The sequence below is a fragment of the Balaenoptera physalus genome (genome assembly GCF_965194825.1).
Source record: "Balaenoptera physalus genome assembly, chromosome: 13".
NCBI lineage: Eukaryota > Metazoa > Chordata > Mammalia > Artiodactyla > Balaenopteridae > Balaenoptera > Balaenoptera physalus.
In genome coordinates, this window is record NC_138892.1 from 95,936,305 (window position 1) to 95,958,393 (window position 22,089).

General features: G+C 36.1%; 1 protein-coding gene across 3 annotated transcripts in view; it reads right to left on the bottom strand.

Annotated features, from left to right (window-relative positions):
• The window catches only part of PTPRO (protein tyrosine phosphatase receptor type O), a 233,999-nt gene that overhangs the window by 81,740 nt on the left and 130,170 nt on the right, over positions 1-22,089 (bottom strand). For all 3 annotated transcript variants that reach the window (XM_082421927.1, XM_082421929.1, XM_082421928.1), the window contains exons 3-7: positions 16,772-16,930; positions 14,872-15,024; positions 12,770-13,213; positions 10,826-10,987; positions 7,130-7,326 (exon numbers count right to left, since the gene is read on the bottom strand). In XM_082421927.1, the coding sequence (XP_082278053.1) occupies positions 7,130-7,326; positions 10,826-10,987; positions 12,770-13,213; positions 14,872-15,024; positions 16,772-16,930 (1,115 nt within the window). The remainder of the gene's footprint in view (positions 1-7,129; positions 7,327-10,825; positions 10,988-12,769; positions 13,214-14,871; positions 15,025-16,771; positions 16,931-22,089) is intronic.

The window sequence follows — 22,089 nt, forward strand, 5'->3', positions numbered from 1 at the left end:
TAAACCCACACACATATGGTCACCTTGTCTTTGATAAAGGAGGCAAGAGTATACAATGGAGAAAAGACAGCCTCTTCAATAAGTGGTGCTGGGAAAACTGGAATAAGAGAATGAAATTAGAACACTCCCTAACACCATACACAAAAATAAACTCAAAATGGATTAAAGACCTAAATGTAAGGCCAGACACTATAAAACTTTTAGAGAAAAACATAGGCAGAACACTCTATGATATAAATCACAGCACGATCCTTTTTGACCCACCTCCTAGAGAAATGGAAATAAAAACAAAAATAAACAAATGGGACCTAATGAAACTTAAAAGTCTTTTGCACAGCAAAGGAAACCATAAAAAGGATGAAAAGACAACCATTAGATTGGGAGAAAATATTTGCAAACGAAGCAACTGACAAAGGATTAATCTCCAAAATATACAAGCAGCTCATGCAGCTCAATATCACAAAAACAAACAACCCAATCCAAAAATGGGCAGGAGGTCTAAATAGACATTTCTTCAAAGAAGATACACAGATTGCCAACAAACACATGAAAAGATGCTCAACATCACTAATCATTAGAGAAACGCAAATCAAAACTACAATGAGGTATCACCTCACACTGGTCATAATGGCCATCATCAAAAAATCTACAAACAGTGAATGCTGGAGAGGGTGTGCAGAAAAGGGAAACCTCTTGCATTGTTGGTGGGAATGTAAATTGGTACAGCCACTATGGAGAACAGTAAGGAGGGTCCTTAAAAAACTAAAAATAGAACTACCATATGACCCAGCAATCCCACACTGGGCATATACCCTGAGAAAACCATAATTCAAAAAGAGTCATGTACCACAATGCTCATTGTAGCTGTATTTACTATAGCCAGGACATGGGAGCAACCTAAGTGTCCATCAATAGATGAATGGATAAAGAAGATGTGGCGCATATATACAATGGAATATTACTCAGCCATAAAAAGAAATGAAATTGAGTTATTTGTAGTGAGGTGGATGGACCTAGAGTCTGTCATACAGAGTGAAGTAAGTCAGAAAGAGAAAAACAAATACTGTATGCTAACACTTATATATGGAATCTAAAAAGAAAAAAAAATGTTCTGAAAAACCTAGGGGCAGGGCTTCCCTGGTGGCGCAGTGGTTGAGAATCTGCCTGCCAATGCAGGGTACACGGGTTCGCGCCCTGGTCTGGGAGGATCCCACATGCCGCGGAGCGACTGGGCCAGTGAGCCACAATTACTGAGCCTGCGCGTCTGGAGCCTGTGCTCCGCAACAAGGGAGGCCGCGATAGTGAGAGGCCCGCGCACCGCGATGAAGAGTGGCCCCCACTTGCCGCAACTGGAGAAAGCCCTCACACAGAAACGAAGACCCAACACAGCCATAAATAAATAAATAAATAAATAAAATATTTTAAAAAAAACTTTAAAAAAAAACAAAAAAAAACAACAAAACCAACCAACCAAACAAACAAACAAACCTAGGGGCAGGACAGGAATAAAGACGCAGATGTAGAGAATGGACTTGAGGACATGGGAAGGGGGAAGGGTAAGCTGGGACGAAGTGAGAGAGTGGCATGGACTTATATATACTACCAACTATAAAATAGATAGCTAGTGGAAAGCAGCTGCATAGCACAGGGAGATGAGCTTGGTGCTTTGTGACCACCTAGAGGGGTGGGATAGGGAGGGTGGGAGGCAGACGCAAGAGGGAGGAGATATGGGGATATATGTATATGTATAGCTGATTCACTTTGTTATAAAGCAGAAACTAACACATCATTGTAAAGCAATTATACCCCAATAAAAATGTTTTAAAAAATATTGAATTACTATGTTATATAGCTGAAACTAATATAATATTGTGAATCTATTATACTTCAATAAAAAAAGGTAACAGCAGTTAGCACTTTGCAAGGCTACTGTGACCCAATAAAATAATGTTGTAGAGAACATCTCTCATTTAGATGAGCTCTTCTACTGTTGTTTTTAAAAGAATCTTCTAGCTATGGAAAAAAAACCATATAGAGAAAAGTAGTGTGAACAGACAGATGAGTGAAATGTATTTATTAATATTCAATGTTGGCATGCATAAGAATTGATGCTTTAACTAATAGGTTAAGAAATGTCCTGCTTTGCCCTTTAGTGCCTCTGATATTTTAGACAGTTTTGCTTAGTGGAACCAACACAGGTTCTCTATTAGACTGCCTGAGATCAAATCCTGACTCCACACCTTGTAAGCATGGGAATTTATTTGTAATTTTTAATTTATTTATAATTCTTACCTTGACTTCCTCATTGATAAACTATAGGTAACATACCTAGTAGAGTGTTGGGATCCTTAAACTAGAGTATAAATAAAGTTAACTCTTATTACTCATTAACTTTTTGGCATCTAGAGTACCTAAAATTGTAAAATTGCTACAGAAAGGAGCATGAATCAATGAAGAAGAATATTGTTGACAACTTACCTATGCTGTAAGTTTTTTGTGTCTCATCATGATTTTAAGAATAAACATAGTTTTGGTTATATGATATAAATGTTAAACTTTTCCAATACTAAACAATAATTCTACACAGTAGAAATTGTATAATTTGAACTGGTACAACTTGTTCTACATGTAAGTAAGGAAACAGCACACCAAAATTTCTTTTCCAATAACTTGATCAAAATAAGATTAAACTGAGTTAATAAATGAGTATTTCCACCTTTTCTTTCCTATTTACACTCATGTCAGTATTTCTTGCCTGTGTTTTAGAATTTTGATTCTCCTGGAAGCCATCTAAACAAAGTTTGACATCTCCTCTAATAGAGCATTTCCTGAAGAGACAAACTACGCACAAGAACACAGATATTTTGCAGAACTAACAGTACTGTTTTATTTCTTTAGAATGTATTTTTAAGTGATAAAACTAATAATGATCATTGTAAAAATTGCTCACACCATAGAAGAGCAAATGAAGTCAATTGGAAGTCTTTCTGTCCTCCTCTCACCATTTCCCACTTTTTGGCAGGCAATCTTCTAGGCCCTCCTTGATACATATATACATAAATAATATGATATTGAACCATATAGGTATTATATTATCGACATTGCTCCAAACTTTTCTTTTACACTTCACAAACATTGTAGACATGTGAACATACCTGCAAATCGAACCTTGCTCATTAATCACTCATTTAGAATATTTAGAATAACACAGAGTGTAGGTTGTTTCAGGGTGATGTTAAAGTTTCTTTGGTTTGATAATATTTTAGGCAGTTGTTGATTTTAATTATTCAAATGACTTCCTGGAATCATAACCACTTAAATATACTCTCATAATAAATTCATCTTAGGAAAATTACACTGTCTTTAAAAAAAATAAGAACCAACAATGTGTATATATATTACACTACTAAAAAAATGAGAAGGCAAATGATATTGCACATGACCTTGGTGACAAATTATAAACTAATTTCCCCCTAATTTTTGAATATTTGCTGAGCCACCTATATCACTTCTATTCCTTCATACCTTTTTATTTATCCTGGACTTATTTAGGGGGGGACTGGATGTGGGCAGGCAAAATGCTCCTGTATGCTACTTACTAAATAACATGTGCTTTATTCTCTAGAAGATTACTCCACACTCCTCCCCTAATTTTCACCCCATCTTTGCAATCCAGTACTTTCTCTCTCTCATTTCTGACTGGCTTAGTCTCCATTCCAGAGAATTCGGTTCAGCCTAATGTACCTCCAGCTAGGCACCAGTCCTATCCCTCCTCAGCTAAAGAAATAGAAGGAAAGATGTACCACAGAACATAGGAAATATTTGATAGACTGTTAAATAACAAGGTTAAACTAGATGATGGTGAGAGTTCCTTTGAGTCTGAAATGGTCTTATTTCTATACTAGGTGATCCTCTTTCCATTAACCCTTTCTGTATATTTATTACAGTTACTCTGCTTTCTACAGAGAACCTCTAGAATCTCTTTATCTTCTTGCCTTGATACAAAAAGTATTCAGTTAGGTTTGCATAATAATAAAAGTTAACAATCTGGTGCACATTACTATGTTCCAGACATTGCATTAAGCATCAAGTCCTTTTATCTTTGTTACAACTCTATGAGGTAGGATATGCTTCTCCTTATGTTACAGATTAATACACTAAGATTTATAAAGAAAGGGACTCAGAGCTGGAAGCTGTCAAAATCGGGTCTGAAACCCAAGTCTGTTTAATTCTAGAGTCTATGCTTTTAGTCAATACTCTTGACTCTATCAAGATGAGCGGTGAGGGTGACCTTCCCCTAGTGTATCACCTGCAATCCGCCAGAAACAGCACTCACCTGGAAGTCAGATCACTTGAGCTGGGGTCTCAGCTCTGATACTAATCAGTTGTGTGACTTTGGGCAGGTCTTTTAAATATTCGGCCTCTTAGCTCTATCATTTCCTCTTTTGTAAAGCTAATAGATCGATTGGTCTTTCTTTCTGATTTAGTCACTTAGTTATTATACATTCCTATAAGTTGTCACCAAACTTTTATGGACCAAGCAGATCACATATAAAAATAAATATGCATCCATATATTACATAATGCTTCTTAATTCTGAAATTCACGACTGTGTGTGAGTCTTTGGAGAAAACGCCAGAAGCACACTTACTTCAAAGAACTGAAGAATTCTTACTTCAAAGAATTGGTCCTTCATATAAAACTGATTGAGCACTGGCTTTATGTTTAACATAACAACATAGGTTTATTAATGGACAGCGCTACAATGGTTGTTGGAAGAGTTACATCACAAAACTCCCTTTTCCACGAACATTTGCATATAAACTCACACACAAAACAGAAACCAGACAGGAAGAACATATACATAATGAGGACAAATTCAAATTAAGGGGTACCAATGCACCTACATGGAAGGCCAGACTCTAAACTTCATGAAATCAAGGTTCAAATCAAATTTGTTCTTATTTCTAGCATCTCACACAGGACCCGCTAGAACACAGAAATCAATCAAGCTGTGGGGAGGAGCAGGGGCAATAGTGGTGAATCTCATGAATGATCTAAGTAATCGATACAGCAATGATCCTGTGGTACAGGTGATGAGATGATGGTAGAGAAAAAGTAAGGAGAATGAAAGTATAAGAGAGTGAAACATTGTGATTAATTATTCATCTGTGTTTGGCTTTGGAATCACTTATTTTTGAGCTGCGTTTTCAATTTTCTGTTTACCATAACACCATACCACTGACTATAGAACTAAAGAAATGTTATTATTTTTTTCTTTCTGGATAATGCTTGCTTCAAGAAATAACCTAAGTCAGACCAATCCTGGTGAGAATGTCTTCTGGATTCCTTTGATTAATGGGTACATGAATCTAGGCCAATTTTTGAGATTTTTGCACTGATGTTTCCTTCTTTGAAAATGTGTGTTTGTGCGTGTGCGTGTGTGTGTGCGTGTGTGTGTGTGTGTGTAATGACGATGATGTAATGATAACGCAATCCTCTTGCAGTAATTGAGATAACACCCAGCACAGTGGTCTAGTTCCCACCCTCCACTTCAAATACTGGCCTCCTTGCCTATAATCCTTAACAGCTTCGTGTCTACATTTCAAGAAGCCATTGTCAAAGTGCACTTAGACCAGCCTTTTCTGGTTCATTTATAATTTACAATATCTATTTATACTTTTAGCCTTTGGCTTCTATGTTAAGATACGTAACTTACACATTAGGTGGAACAAGAAGAACCACACCTGAGAGCAGTCAAGTTCTAGGTCCTGTCCTGCAGGCACGACACACTTTCTATTAATGTAGCATCAGTCATGCTGCATACCCTCAAGGAAGGAAGCTAATAAGCTGCTCAGAGAGCTGTGATTACTAGTTAAACTGTTTAGCATATTTACTCATTAATTCAAGCCGAGAGATAGCCTCATCTTCAAGTTGGGCTTATCTCAGCACTCTAAGGCTTTCAAGAGCTCTAAAGGCTGTGATTCCTGAATTCATCTTATTAATTTAGAATTTTTCACTCTTTGAATTACACTAAATGCCTAATTTTCATGGGATCAATGGAAACACTCTAAATAGCTTTCACACAGCAAACATCTTTTTTGACTGCGTATTATATTTCCAGTGTACTCCACACAAATTGATAATTTAATTTTTTTTCCTTTAGGCAAGAAAATACTGCGTTTGTAAGACACCAAGAATCAGTACCTTTGATCTTATGAAAAAAATAAATCCAGGTTTTAGGAAAACAGGACTGGGCTCCAGGATTCCTGTGGGTAGTTAGGGCATCTGAGAGCAAGTCTGCTCTGGGGCCCAGGCTGGTGGTTTCATTCAGGACTGATGATTGGGCGTGGTGTTCATTCCATAGCCACGCCCAGAACTACTGATTCCCATGTGTTTCCACTTGCCCCTCCCACTCCCTTGTGCTCAGCTAACTCTTATTTATCCTTCAAAACTCTTCAGTTATGATTAGTGAGGGGGTAGTTTTTCACTTTATGTACTTTAAATTTTTGACTTATTTTTTTCAGTGAGCATGCCTTATTTTACAGTTAAAATAACAAGAAACAATGGGAAAAAAATAAAACAAGCAAACAAAACCTCCCCCAAACCTTCTGCTTCATTATCTCCTCCCCTGGGGGAAGTTCTGAGCAGTTTCCAAATCCTCTTGCCCCAATCCATATTTATTCATGCCCTTCTTTCTGCTAGCTCATATGGCCTCTCGATCATTTACTTTTAGCCTAGGCCTTATTTTATACTCTGCAGTAATTATATGTTCACTTACCATTGTTCTCACTAGATTATAAACTCAGCAAAAGCAAGATGTGTAAGAATTGTCTAGATCCCCACCATCTATCTCAGTACCCGGCACATCGTAGATGTTCAGTATATTCTCTTGAATGAGGAATGAAGTAAAAGGAAGATGGTAGTTCTAAGAGGGAAAAGGAAGGCGACTGTGATTGAAGAGCCTCGTGCACTGATTTCCTAGCTCCTCCCCCACTCTCGGTAACACTGCCTGGGATGCACCCGGGAGACCTCAGCACAGCTTCTTGCCATTGGCGGCCCCCTTGCATCCCCCGCGAGGCTGGGCTGCAGGAGGTGAGTGAGCCAGTCTGCCCTTCCATTCCTTTACCTGAGTACAGTACTGCTTTTCTAGCCTCTGGCTCTCCTTTTGTTTCTGGCAGGTGAGTGACACCACAGACACGATGGTGCTGTTGTAGTTTTCTTGGGAAGACGTCCAGGACATCAAGGCGGTGGTGGAGCTTAGAACGTGGACACTCACATGCTGGGGCTTCTCAGTGAGTTCTTCAATCCACTCTCCTGAAGGACCTGGACATCAAAGCAGAGCACAGGGGAGGTTTCACGCTGAGCTGGTTGAGGTACAAGATTGTAGTTTTAAAAATCATGTTGTTTCCCTTTTGCGCTTACAGAGATACTCCAAGTAAGATGGGCAGCCGGGCGGGCAGGTCTTTATAGTCTCTGCTTAGCTATGGTCTCCACTGGGTGACCTCCCCATTGACCTAAGCAAGAGCCTGGTAGCAGCAACCAAACCACTTCTACTGAGAGACAGAAGCTCCACTTCAGTTGTTACGTGCCTCTGAGATTACTCTGGTAAATTCTTCACCAGAGAGAATTTACTTCTCTTTTAACAAACAGGATGTGTGGCAGTGTGGCATTTCATGAGTATTTATAATTCCTTTGCTGTTAGGATCTTCAGTCTCTGGAAATAATTATGTTGAGATTCAAATTAGCCTCTACGACAATCGTGTGAAAATTTTAAATTTGGTGACAGCAGGATCAAAGAGGCAGGGTGTGACTACCTTAGAGAAGAAACAGGCAACAGATGGGCTCAATTATAGAAGCTGGCGGAAACCTGGCTGATAAGCTGAGGACACGGTGGGCTCCTCATTATAAAATAGCTCCTTGAAAGTGCCCGCCATGAGCTTTGTTCTCTTAAATTTCCAGAGTGGTTATTAGCACAGTGCCTGACACAACGTGAGGACCCAAGAAATGTTAAGGTGATTATTATCTCCTGAAAGTCACTGTAAAAATGCAAATGTGCAACTTCTTTTATTTGCTTAGTATACAGTTCTCAGTTCCCTCAGAGGAAGCTGTATTCCTGGATCCTGGGAGAGGGGAAGGAGCAAATGGCTCTGTTGGGGAGGGTAGTCCCAGGCTCATGGTTAATTGGGCAAGGGAAAAAACAACAATAAAAATGATAATAATAATGATGATGGCAAAGAGTTGTAGGACTCACTGCGTGCCAGGCTCTGTTTTAAGTTTATATGTGTTTACATATTTTAATCCTTTAATTTTCTTAACTAACCTATGAGATAAGTACTAGGATTGATTTCACTTTCAGATGAGGAAACCGAGGCAGAGATAGCACAAGCAGAGCTGGGATTCATGCATAGGAAGTCTAGTTCCAAAATCCATGCTCTTAACCCCTGCATGAAACTTCCTGGATCATTATGAAAGAGTGAAAAGCATGGGTCTGGAGATAGGAAAGTTGGCCCCAAACTCAGTTTTGCTCATTATTAGTGATGCAAGCTTGGGCAAATGACTTAACTTCTCTGAATCTCAGTCATTGCGTCTGTCAAATGGACAAATCATAGAATGTTAGGATTGAAAAGGACTTTAGAGTTTCAGTGCCTTATTTTACTGATGAGGAAACTGGAGCCCAGAGATGTGAATGAACTGCCCAATGTCACAGAGCTAGTAATGTTTAGGAACCAACCTAGAACTCCTGTCTCCTGGATTGGGGCTTTGTGATAACTTATCATGATGCTGTCTGATTAGTCTACTTCACAGGACTGTCGATGGGATCAAATGAGATTATAACGTGTTAGAGAACTATCTAAATGTGAAGTGTTATTACTGTTATGATGATTACTGGGGTAGTGGGGGCATGGAGAGAGAAGGTGGGGGGAGGCAAAACGAATTCACTCACTTAATGGCTTTACATTAGGACTGACCCGATAATCAACCCAAGGTAATAGGTCACTGCAGGCTCCATGGAAATGGACTTTGCTATTAAATATTTCTAGAGTCTGATTCTTCTTCTGACACCAATTCACTAAACTTTCTGTGACTCAGTATTTTTTTTCAAGTGAAAAATGGGGATAAGAGAAATATTCCCTTCATGAGGCTATTGGCAGACTAATGTAAATTTCTACCTTAATTTTAATCTCTGAGTAAAACCTTCAAAACTATACAAATTCAGTATCCTTTTAAAATCAAAGGCCTATACAGAGTACACCTGAATAATTCATTACCGCAGAACATCATATCTGAAGCTCCAAAAAGGTTTTTATTGGCAGAGAAATAGCAAAATTTCTAGTGCCCTATATTTTCCTAGATGAACATTAATATGCATCTTTTTGAAATAATCATATGTTTGAGCAATTCTGACACATTCTCAGCAGCTCTGGTCAACTGGATACTCTAGGAACAGGGCAGAGTGCTTGACACTGGAAAGTGGTTCAATAAATATTTGTCGAATGTACAACAGAATTAACAAATAAGCAAAGAGTTTAACCCCAGCCTAGGGTTTTGTAATTTGGTATGAGAAGCAGGATGTACACAAATAAAATACATCTCGAAAAATACCACACTCAGATAAGCTCTGTAGTTTGTCTTGTGCACCATGAAACACAGTAGAAATTCAGAGAAGGGAAGAGCTAATGGCCAGCAGAGTTGTGGGAGTTTTCCTGGAACTTGCAGTGGATCTCTGCTGGCAGACAAAGAAATCTCTGGGTTAATGAAACATATTTAGCCTCATGGGAAGAAATGGATACTAAACTTTGCTCTCATTCTCAAGTGATGTCACGTCAAAGATTGCCCATAACTGAAAGACATGCAAGGCAATCACAGATATTTTTTCTGCATGTTCAGTGGATATTTCAAGCCTTTTCACCAGTGATGACTTTTTTGGTTTCTTAAGTCAAATTGTTATATGGGATATTTTCAACATTTTTAAGCTGCTAAGTAAACTGATCTCTTCTCTCTGCCCTCCTCCTCTTTCCCCTGTCCATCTTTTTGAGGATCATCTGATGAAAGGTGGTAATTTGCTTTTGAAGGAGGAGCTAGAGAATGGTGACCCTCCTTCTCGGAACTCAGTTTTTATCCATTCCCTCCTGGTTCTTCTTTCTGCTGATCAGAGGCACATTTAACTCCCGATAAGCTAGGAAACTGATTTTTGGCCTCTAAACTTCTGGTAAGCATAGTCAGATTAGCAAAAAACATTACAGACATACACTATTTGTGTAGCTTTTAGAGGCTAGTTATTGCTCTGCTATTATCCCTGATGGAATTGGTAGAAGATGCCCTAAGACTTGATATTGGAGTGTTCATGATGCTCTAGCTTAGTCTTGTGCTAACTTTTGGAGACCACCTAGGTCTTACTACACCTGAATCTCTCTCTTTCTTTCAAGCTCCACAAGCTCAATACTCTAATGAGACTTTTCACACAGACCAACAATATCAATTTTCATTATGGCTTCGAACAAAAGTCCTCTTTCCCAAACTATGTGCCCACGTCCTTGGAGACTTTGTTATCACTAGTGTGGAAGGTCAGTTTAATAAATGTTCAACTATCACAATAATTTTTAAATATCCTCAAGTTAAATCCCTGGGTAGGTTTGCTACTATGAAACATACATATATTTTCCTGCTGTCAAAATCTCATTTATCCGGGCCTCTCATGATCTTGAAGAATTCTCAGGGTCTCTAAGGTTTGATGAATAATTGATGGCCGAGCATCATTAATCTCACCAGTTCCATTTTTCTAGCTCCTCTGTAAGTGCAAAATAATCTCTTTGGTACTTACTGATATAAAAACTGAGTGATTTTGCTGACTGGCTGCTTCGAATTTCACAAGATCCTGAGGAACTGAAGGTTGTAACAGATAACTTATATTTCCCAGGCTCCTTCAGTTCTGCAACAAATTCGTGTGCCTCTTCATCCACTGTCAAATATTCAGTAAAGTTTTCTAAATCACGTATAAAAAGGAGAATATATATGAATTGATATCTGGAACAGCCTTGGCTATAGAAGTCAATTAATTAAAAAAAAAGTATTTAAAAAAAATTTTTCCTCCTTCCTTTTGTCAAGTTGAATTATACCTCTAAAATTACTATTAAAAAAAGGTGACTAAGAGTTCAAGTTATTTTTTACAATAGTTTTAAATAACCAGATTAAAATATGGTACCCAAATCAATAAAACTAGGGATGGATATATACTGCATTCTTACATACTGTCAACCAATAAAATTATATACACAAAATAGAAGTATAATGTTAGGAAAAAATAGCAATCATCAACGTCCTCATTTGGATATAAAGGATTAAAAAAACAGTACCAAATGTTGTATAAGTTCTTTGTGGTAGCATTAAATATCCATAAGTGTCTTAAAATATATTGAATTATCTCTATTTAGAAATAATCCTCTGGATATATTTTTCTGACACTTGTAATATTTTTGCTTCATTGGTTTGCTTTCAGAAATTTTAAAAGTAAAAATGATTTTTGCATTGCTTCAAAGTCCACATCCTGCTGCTTATTCATTTGAAGTTGTTATCATTTGGTGAATATAATAGCCGTCAACACAACACACCACAGTCAGATAAAAGCATGATTGAACCTTCATGGAAATAGGCATTACAAAAAATTCTGAATTATAAGACCCTATTTTCCATAGAATACATTGAGGAATAGAAAAATAAAAGATAGATTAAGGGAACTTTTTTTAATACAAGTAATTTCAGGCAAATGTTAAGAATTTTGACTCAAATAATTGGAAATTACAAAGGATTTCAATGTTATATAATATTTGGGTATGGTTGATTGCTCTATAGTATAGAGAAATTCACAGATCTTGTATTTCATTCTATTGAATAAAATGGGGACAAACAATATGTCATATATAAGACTGCATGATTTGAATACCTTATCCTATAAATAAGGCTGTCAATTTAACCTCAGATTTTGGCAACTTGACAACTTTTGCTACCCAAACTACTAGACTGGAAAGCATAAAACAAAACAAACAACAAACAACTATGAAAACCTACCAAACAACAATTCACTTATGATTCATGATCCAAATTTACTGAATGCTGTGGCCCTGCCTTTCATAAATTAGTGAGTTAAATAAAGAATAACTCTCAGTTGCTAAGTGAATACAATATATAATATAGTAGCTAGAGTGGAAATACCAGTTGCGATGTATTTTCTATTCTACTACCAGCTTCTCTTTGGGAAAATGTGAGTGGTGCTGGTTCCAGGGGGCACCCGCTAAGGGGAATAAGAGTAGCTTGAGAAGCAGGGCACAGGTCTGATACTCTTGGGAAAGTAGCCAGGGTGTCAGCAAAATTGTTTTGCTGCATGCTTCACAAATTTGTGTACTGGAAAACAGAATATTTCTCCAGGATATTTTGTAATTTGTGATGGTTAGAACCTTAATTCAAAATCTTTCCAAATATAAAGTTTCCTCAGTGGCCTGGGGTACGTGAAATGTCAGGTAATGAAGTGTATACAGTTGCCTTGCAATGTATGAACTACCCAAACCGGATTCTGACCCAATCTGTTCATTTTTGTTTTCTGGTTTCAGTCTGCATTGGATACTCAATTAAATTCTTCTTTTTCTTTACCATCTTTCTTTAGATATTAACTGTCTACCATCAGTCTTTCTTTCTAAATGTAATTTTTAAAAGTTTCAATTTCCTTTCCTTTGCACCATTACTTATTTCCTCTGATTTCCTATTAAATTACCTTCTCTTTCCATGTGGATATGGAACCCATCAAATGCAGTGGGTGGTTTTGGTGGTAACCAACTCAATATCATTTGGACAGGGAAAAAAGAGAAAGAGCTGGTCGTCGATTTCTCAGTCTCACTGAGTGTATTGTTATTTTCGTATTCCACGGGAAGAACACTGACAAATTCATCTTCACTTTCAGGAGTCGCAGATGCACTGTCCCACCAATATGGCTGGGATGTCGTTTCGTAGTCACTGCTGTTAAAATCAGGCCAACCAGAAGAAATGTTGCCAGAGGGAATTTCAAGAGTGTCATCAGTAAAATGGAAGAGTTTGTCTTTTCCCACTGTATCTTGTGACCTCATGAACGATTCCTCTGGGAAACTGCCACTCTGTTCTTCCCAGTTGTTTTTGTTCAAGTTTACTATACGAACTGAGATATTTTGAGGAGGATAAGGGGCTGTAAGAGAGAGAATTATCATTTTCAAGTATTTTTAACTATTATAATGAATACTTAATCTATTAATGAGTCAAACATACAAGCAGATTTAGAAAGTAGAGTTTAGTTTTACTTTTACTGTATAGATAATTTACATGAAGAGCAAGTGTGGTTTCAAGTACACATACATCTAAGATTTTGTACACAATGTGCACACATTATCTTATCACCAGTCACACTTCAAATATTGATACATTAATTCGTGATACTATGCTTGTCCAAGTGGTGATTTAACCACTTCCAAAGTAGAGTTACATACATATTTTTCAGCTTATCACAATCTCCTTTTTTAAAAACGGAGTCTCTGTCACTAGATCTTTCTTACAAAAAAAGCAACTATCGTGTTTTTATAGCTATCAAGATAAAAATACTCCCTGCGACATAGCTGCACTTAGGAGAGGTAAATGTCTGAATTGCCTTCAGAAACAATAACATGCATGCTGGAAATATGGCTTCACTCCTCATCTCTAAAATAAAAACTATGCACACAAAATGAGTTTATGAACTATGGAATCATACTTTTGTAGTGGTAGAAAATTATGAAGGCACACTGCATGGTCTCTACCTGCAAAAGATTGTATGCATCCTTCAAATAGCACCTCGACTCTCACCTCTTCTACGAACTTCTAATAAAAATTAATCTCTCCCTCCTTTGTGCTGTTATATAAGTTTGTACCTCTTTAATAATATTTATTATTGCATTCTGTCTTATATGAGTGCCAGTAGTACCTCTACCATTTTTGAGAACAGGGAACCATCTCACCAGACTTTGTCTTCATCTCTCCCAGTACTTTAAACAACTCCCAGGTAAAAGATACTAATTAGTTTCTTTACTTGAATAATGAAAACTACAAGTAGAATCTTAGATGTTGATGTGAGGTGAATAAAATTTAGCTGAAATGTTTTCTTTGCTTTGGCCTAATTAATGAGAATTCAGATTTTTTCAACACATCTTAGAATTTCAGAATGGCAGGGTCTCAGAGGTGATCTATTATAACACATTCCCAATGTTTGTGTGAATTGTGTCTCCTGCATTCCTATTGAATACTTGAGGACATTAGGCATGAAAAAATATCAGTCATATTGGTATTGGCAATGGATATTTAGTATGTGTATATTTATATTACCCATCCATTCTTCCATCTACCTACCATCTATCTATCCATCCATCCATCCATCCATCCATCCATCCATCCATCCATCCTATGATGGTGCTTCATATTAGTGATGCTACTAAAATTAATAATCTGATAATCTGTAGTAGAACCTCTCACATCTGTTCTTCTGTCATGTGAGTATTTTGTCAGGTTATAGAATAACTGATGTGCACTTGATCCAGTTAAATTACTTAATTATAACTTTTGGTAGTATCACACAATTTTTTAAATTCAAAGATTATAAATCTATGATTTCATTGACATATTTAAAATTTTTCTTATTTAATATTTTGCTCAATTCCTTTTACATTGATAGAAAATTTGTTTTAGGTTACTAAAATACATATTTATTTTCTTTCTTAGCTCTGGAACAGAATTTTCCTTAGAATGATAGAAAGTATATATATAACAACATATAATTTAATTATATTTTCACTAATTTTGATTCTTTGGAAGACTTACCAGTTCTGTGCTGTTTGGGTTCATGACTGACACCGCTGTACTCCACAAGAGTGCTTTTATTAAAAGTTGCCTCAGATACCAGCTGAAAGGTGATATTACTATAACATATTCCTGGCAGCCAGTGATTAAATACTGTTTTTCCCTTAAAGAAATCTGAGAAGAAAAAAACAATTATATTAAAATTTCAGTTTCCTAAATGCCACACACTTCTAGAAAGTTCTGAACAATTACGACTAACTATCCATAAAATAATATTTCCTGCAACTTCTGGCATGGTCCGTAATAAAAAATTGATATAAGGCTAGAGATGAAAATTTGGATTTTTTTGGACACAAACTGAAAGGCTTTTTTCTGCAGGGATTGGATACAAATGGAATTAAAATTTTATTACAAGAACATTTGGTGTATTAAGTGGAGAAGATAACATATAGAAATTGTAGAGATTAAGTTTCTGCTAGCCATTTACTTTAAGATAAAAACCCAAGGTATTTTGCCAATTTACGACTTACGAAAAAAGAATTTTACAAGAAATGTTTTCACTAGTATCACTTGTAGAATATAGCCTATATTAAAAATAAAACAGTTTGTCTGTCATTTGGCAGATAGGACCTGCTTGAAAAAAGAAGAAAATAAAAAATTTGAATTTTATTTGGAAAACATTTTATTTGGAAAATAATAATAAATTTAAAAATCCAATCCAAGTTAGAAAGAAATGAGAGAAACAAAAAGTACCACTTATTGAATGAAAAACCAAAAATAATTTAAAATTAATTAAATTTAAAAAGAGAGCATCTTAATTAACTTATTTTTAAACTCATGGCATTTAGCTCAACAAAAGTTTCAGTGACTACTTTTCAATTATTTCTGAACTTATATTTGCATGTGGTCAAAAAGCAAATAAGGTCCCAATTATTAATTTGCAGATAATCTGTTTTCATTGAAAATAAAATGCAGTAATTTATGGAGTCTATTTATGTTTATTTGATTTTTTTTTAAGTTTAAAAACCCTGTAAATTCACTGCATATATTTTAAACAATGTCTCATTAAAAAAAATCCATGGAAGATTCAGGAGTTTGTAAAAGCAGCAAGTCAAAGTGAGATATTTCTGGATATCATGCCCTATGTGGTTGAGTACCTATCCTCTACTTAGTTTCCAGTTACAACTAGTCAAATTTGAGACCATCATCTACACTCTGCAGATAAATATTATGGTACTGGGTCCTGAGAATATTTACGTTTTCCCAGTTCAGTCCCCAAAGGCCCTCCCTCCTTCTATCCCTATCCCTCTCCCTCTTGACCTGCCTCTGCCCCTGAAAAGTTGAGTTCTTTCGAAATTATTAATTCCCCTAGGCTCTCCTCTCTCTCAAGATCCCATCAAGCCAGTAAAAATAGTGAAACCGATTTTTGTATATTAATGCAATCATTTAGCTAGTCATACAGATAAATATATACAAAGGAACTAAAAAGCATTGTCTTTTGCATTTGAGAATAATCTTGGACCATCTCCAAGTGAAACTTTGTGAAAGGCACCTCTCTAGCTTCCCAATTCTAGAAGTGCCCTAACACACTCAGAAAGAAATGGTTAAGTGAGGTGCTTCTAAATTTAAGTTTGAATTTGTTTCCTGCACCAGACATGCAGGAATAATATTTGGCAAGAATAACATGTGAGTCACAATAATTTGAGTTTTTCTTATGCTTACGCATAACACATGACTCTAAAGAACCAGACATTCTAAGACTCCTCATAACAATATTTTCATGCATCAGTAACTATTTTTATTGGTTCATTTATGACCAAATAGTGAATTATAAGACCTCTTCAGAGCAAGAGCAAGACCATTTGGCAAAAATCATGTAAAAGTAATAGTCATCATTTTTCATCTTCCTTTTGCCTCTTACCTTTATATAGCATTGTCCGGAAGTCTTTACCTTCCCAGTAGCTTATGTTTACTCTTGTGAAAACGTTATATTTTTCTGGATAATGAATTTCAAACAGGACTCCTGTTTCAGGAGAAGGTTTATAGTCATATATTGAAACACTGGTTACGGGAAGAGGTTCTGCAGAAGGAAAGTTAATGGAGAAAGGGGAATTAAGAAAAGAGCAAAAGGCCATTATCAATACTTGGAAGGGCCAAGGATTACACCTATTAGAATTTTACACATATTTTTATTATCTGTAAGACACTAAACTCCTCAGTACTCCTGAGTTGAGTGTTCTCTTTAGCAGTAATTAATGATGCATATTTTAAATAGTGATTTCTGCCTTTCAAAGAACTTTCATATTCATTTTTCCATTTGCCTTTTGCAACAACCCTGAGATCTAGGAAGAGCAAATATTAATATCATCATTCAACATATAAAAATAATGATAACTCAGACTTTAAATTACTTGTCAAAGGTAATTTAACAAGGACATGGCAGAGTCTGTATCTTCAGATTCCTAGTTCATTTTTCTTTTCCCCAAGCCAAGAAAATTTGATATTAATAATAGATCAGTAGAAGAAATTACGTTTTGGCTCTAACCAAGGATAAATGTTTCAATAATCAGTTATTTCTTTGTGTGAACTTAGCACATTTTTAATGTTAAGTATAACATTGCAAACCATCCTATGTTGTGAGGATTATAGTTTATGATGTTTATCAAACTCTTCTTTCTACAGAAATTTAAAAATGTTTATTTCTATTTTGCATGAGTTGTTAATTCATCACAAAACTTTGTAAATACTCATTTTTTTAATAACTGTGATTGATGTATGTCTGCATCTCCTCCACATCCCATCCTTCAGCCAAAGTCTTGTAAAGTGCCAGAGGCCACTCACCCTTCAGTAGGAGCTACTGGATAAGTTTTACTTGCATTCATTTCATTCAAGAAAATATTTTACATAATTTGGCTTGGAGTCATCTCTTGTATTATAGAAAAATTGATTTTAATTCAAAATTTTAGAATTGAGAGGATTCTTGGACATCTATAGCCTAAATGAAATATCCTTAGTTTAAATTTTATACGTTGAAAATTTCAGTTTCAATAACATAAGAAACCAAAATTGACTTAGTTCATTCAACAAATAATTACTTACTTTGTCTCAATCTGTAGCTAAATATCTTTCATTTTGTTCTTCAGTATCTCAACCTATTTTTGCTTTTGACTGATGATATCCAGGGAAGACTGAAAATACATGTTAAAAGTCTTAATTTTTTCCTGGAATTTTCTCATAAACCAAGCCAACATCTATAAAAAAGTTGGAAGGCCTTCAGATTGCAGCATGTATTGGGATCATGTCCCTGTAGACTATGTGCAATGTTCTCTGGTTAGAATGTTTCTATTTTATCTTTGTCTCATCCTTGGTTTTCCTACTTAAAGGGAGAACAGAGTGAACTCACTTAAGTGTCATATAAAGAAACCAGCAAACCAAGCCCTGAAGACGCTGAGTATTTCTCTTCGATTAATCCCAAAGAAGTCTTGAACCATTTGAAGATCTTTCTTCCAACTCAGTCTAATTATTAACCCAGGGAGTCTACACAATCCACTTATTGACTCTGGATATGAGAAACAAAATGAAAGCTAACAGCAAACAGCAGCCACAGAGCCATAACTCTTCCACTGCTGCAGCCCAGTTTCACATCCTCACCAGGGGTCTGTCTACTGGAAAGAGAAGTTAGAGGTCCACTCAATCTTTCATGCCCTGAGTTAGGAAGTCTGCACATCAAAGCCATAGTCAAACTTTGAAATTCAAAAGATACAGGAGGGTTAGAGCATAGATATTTTATTTTGTGATTTTTCTGTTAGCTGTGCCAACTACATAAATTTTAAACTAAGAGAATTTTTAAAATGCCCACTTACATGTTTGCTTCCTGTATTTCCCTCAGCTTCAACATATATAACCCAGGTCAGCTGTAAATTCTAAAGTCCATGCCCAGGCATTTTTGAGGTATATTCAGTACAAGAATTACTGTTTTCTAGAACTCAAATGCATTCTCTAGAAATATTTTACCATCTCTCCAGTTACTTCCCTCATTGTTTTTCTTTTTGAAAAATTAAGGGATGTGGCATAAACCAGAGCTGTAATTACTCATGTGTTTTTCAGTGATGACAAGGTAAAATCTTGATCTAATTCATTACTCCTTTCTCTGCCAACTACCCTGTTATACTTCCCTTTCTTGTTTTAGGAGCCAGGTGAGACTGGACAGAGAAATGCAGTTGTTTAAAAATAGAAATCATTTATTATCTTCATTTATTACTTTTTTGTCTTTAGTTTTTCCTTTTTAATTAAAAAAATTAATCATTACAAAATATAGTGATCCCATTTGCCTCCCATAATTTGGCCAGAGGTAAATTATTACTCTGAATATGGTGTTTCTCTTTCCATGCATGTTTTTCACTTTTATATTTGTAAGTGTCCAATATTCATATGGACTATTACTTCACATACTTTAAAATGTTATGTTGATGGTATCATATTGTACGTACGATTCTGCAGCTTACTTTTTGTCATCTAACATCGTTTTTGAGATTTGTCTGTCTTGATGTATCTCTAGAAAATTAAGTATCCATTTTACAACTATACAAACAATATAATTTATCTGTTTTTTTTTTGTTGTTGTTATATAGGTTGTTTTCAATCACTTACTTTTGCAAATAATGCTGCAATAAATGTTTTGGGACATGTTTCCTTAGGTTGGAAATCCTGGATAGTAGAGTATGCACATCTTCAACTGTATGTGATATTGTGAAAATGTTTTCTAACTTTATGTCAATTATCTATCTATCAGTTGTGTGTGATAGTTCTTGTTTCTCCATATTCTTTTTCCAACACTTACTTGTATCAGTCTTTTTATTTTTTTTTAATTAATTTATTTTATTTTATTTATTTTTTTGGCTGTGTTGGGTCTTCATTGCTGCACGTGGGCTTTCTCTAGGTGTGGTGAGTGGGGGCTACTCTTCACTGTGGTGCGTGGGCTTCTCATTGTGGTGGCTTCTTTTGTTGCACAGTGCAGGCTCTAGGCCTGTGGGCTTCAGTAGTTGTGGCATGTGGGCTCAGTAGTTGTGGCTCATGGGCTCTAGAGCGCAGGCTCAGTAGTTGTGGCGCACGGGCTTAGTTGCTCCGCAGCATGTGGAATCTTCCCAGACCAGGGCTCAAACCTGTGTCCCCTGCATTGGCAGGCAGATTCTTAACCACTGCGCCACCAGGGAAGTCCAGTCTTTTAAATTTTGGTCACTCTGAAGCCTGTGAAATTTTGTCTCTTAATTTCCTGTTCACGAAAAAGATTGAATATCTTTTCATATGTTTATCTGTCATTCAGCTTCCCTTTTCTTAAAATCATTTGTTTGATACCCTTGCCTGTTTCATGGATTCTTTTTCCATATTTTCCTGCTAATTTCTAATGCAACCTTTGTCATATACCACTTCCCCATTGTCATTTTTTATTGTGTCCTGTGCCTTTCATCTGGATACATTTTTCTTCTTGCTGAAACATATAATTTAATAGTTATTTAAGATAGAGTATGGGTGTTAAATTCTCCTAGGCTCTGTATACAAAAAAAATTTCTTTATTCTTGATGTAGTTTAGCTGGGTATAGAATTCTGGGTAGTCTGATTTCCCCTCAGCACTTTGAGGATATTGCTCCATTGTCTTCTTGCACCAGTTATTGCAGAAGAGAAAGCTTCTGTCAGTCTAATAGTTATTTTTCTGTGGATATTATGCTTTTTGTCCATTAGTATCTTCTAAACTTCTAATTTATTTTTATTTATGCTTGATCATCTGCAGTTTCACCATCACATATCTAGGTATGGTCTTAGTTTTGAATTATGGTCTAGGTACTTGGAATGCTTTGTCAATCTGTGGATTCATGTCATTCTTCAAGTCTTGGAAATTCTCATAATAATTTCTTCAAATATTGTGCCAATCATCCCCTCCATTTTTTTCTTAATCTCTTAATCTCCTTAGTTAGAATCTCTCCACCTCCATATCTGTGGGAGTATTGTCTCACTGTGCTAAATCATGGGACAATGACACAGTATCATCTTTCAGTTTACTGACTTTATTTAATTTTTATTAATACAGAATTTATCCCATCTATTGAAGTTTTTCAATTAATTAACATTAAATTTGATTAATTAAAATAATTTTACCTAGTTTAACCAATTAAAATATTAAATTAAATGATTGTATTTTTTATTTTTAAAATTTAAAATTTATATTTATTCTGTATGTTTCTGTTTTATTTTTGCCAATTTTTGTTTCCTTATTCCTTAATTCTTTTTTTTTTTTTTTAATAAATTTATTTATTTATTTTTGGCTGTGTTGGGTCTTCGTTTCTGTGCAAGGGCTTTCTCCAGCTGTGGCGAGCAGGGGCCACTCTTCATTGCGGTGCGCGGGCCTCTCACTGTCGCAGCCTCTCTTGTTGCGGAGCACAGGCTCCAAACACGCAGGCTCAGTAGTTGTGGCTCACGGGCTTAGTTGCTCCGTGGCATGTGGGATCTTCCCAGACCAGGGCTCGAACCCGTGTCCCCTGCATTGGCAGGCAGATTCTCAACCACTGCGCCACCAGGGAAGCCCTCCTTAATTCTTTTTTAATATGTGTGATTCTTTCATTTATCACTTTGTATGTCATAGCATACTGTAAATTTTTGTTACATTGCTACATAAAAAATAATACAAAATGTTATAATAATTTTGATGCCTATCTTTTTTAGCATAGATTTCTTTGTGTGTTCTAAAATATAAGCCCTAGGCCAAATTTTGTTTTCTCATTGCCCCATTTCTTGTTTTTTCCTCCCTGCTTTGAGGCAGTTTAGCATCCTTTCAGCTCACCAGAATCTGCAGTCTAGAACCAGGGCATATAACATTATTTTGGGGTTCTTCATATTGTGGATGATATAGGTTTTCACAAATTCATTTTCTGAGTCAGAGGGTAACTAAGCTTGGTCCTTGATAGTAAGAATGCGTGTCCCTTGCCTGTATCCTTAGGCCTCCATATGTGCTTTTTTTTCACAAGCAGGAAGAATCTTTGCTCCAAGCAAAGAGTCTGGCTCTGGGCCATATCTAATGTAGAGCAATTCAAGCCTTCCTCCTCTACAGGGGCCCAGATTCAGTACTGTCTCCTTTCAGACCCAGAGCACAGGGGCCCCATGACTTCAGCTAACTTCCCTACTTTGAGTTTCTGATTAACAGAGACACCTATCTTATTTTTGAGCCTGGAAATATACTTCTGTTTT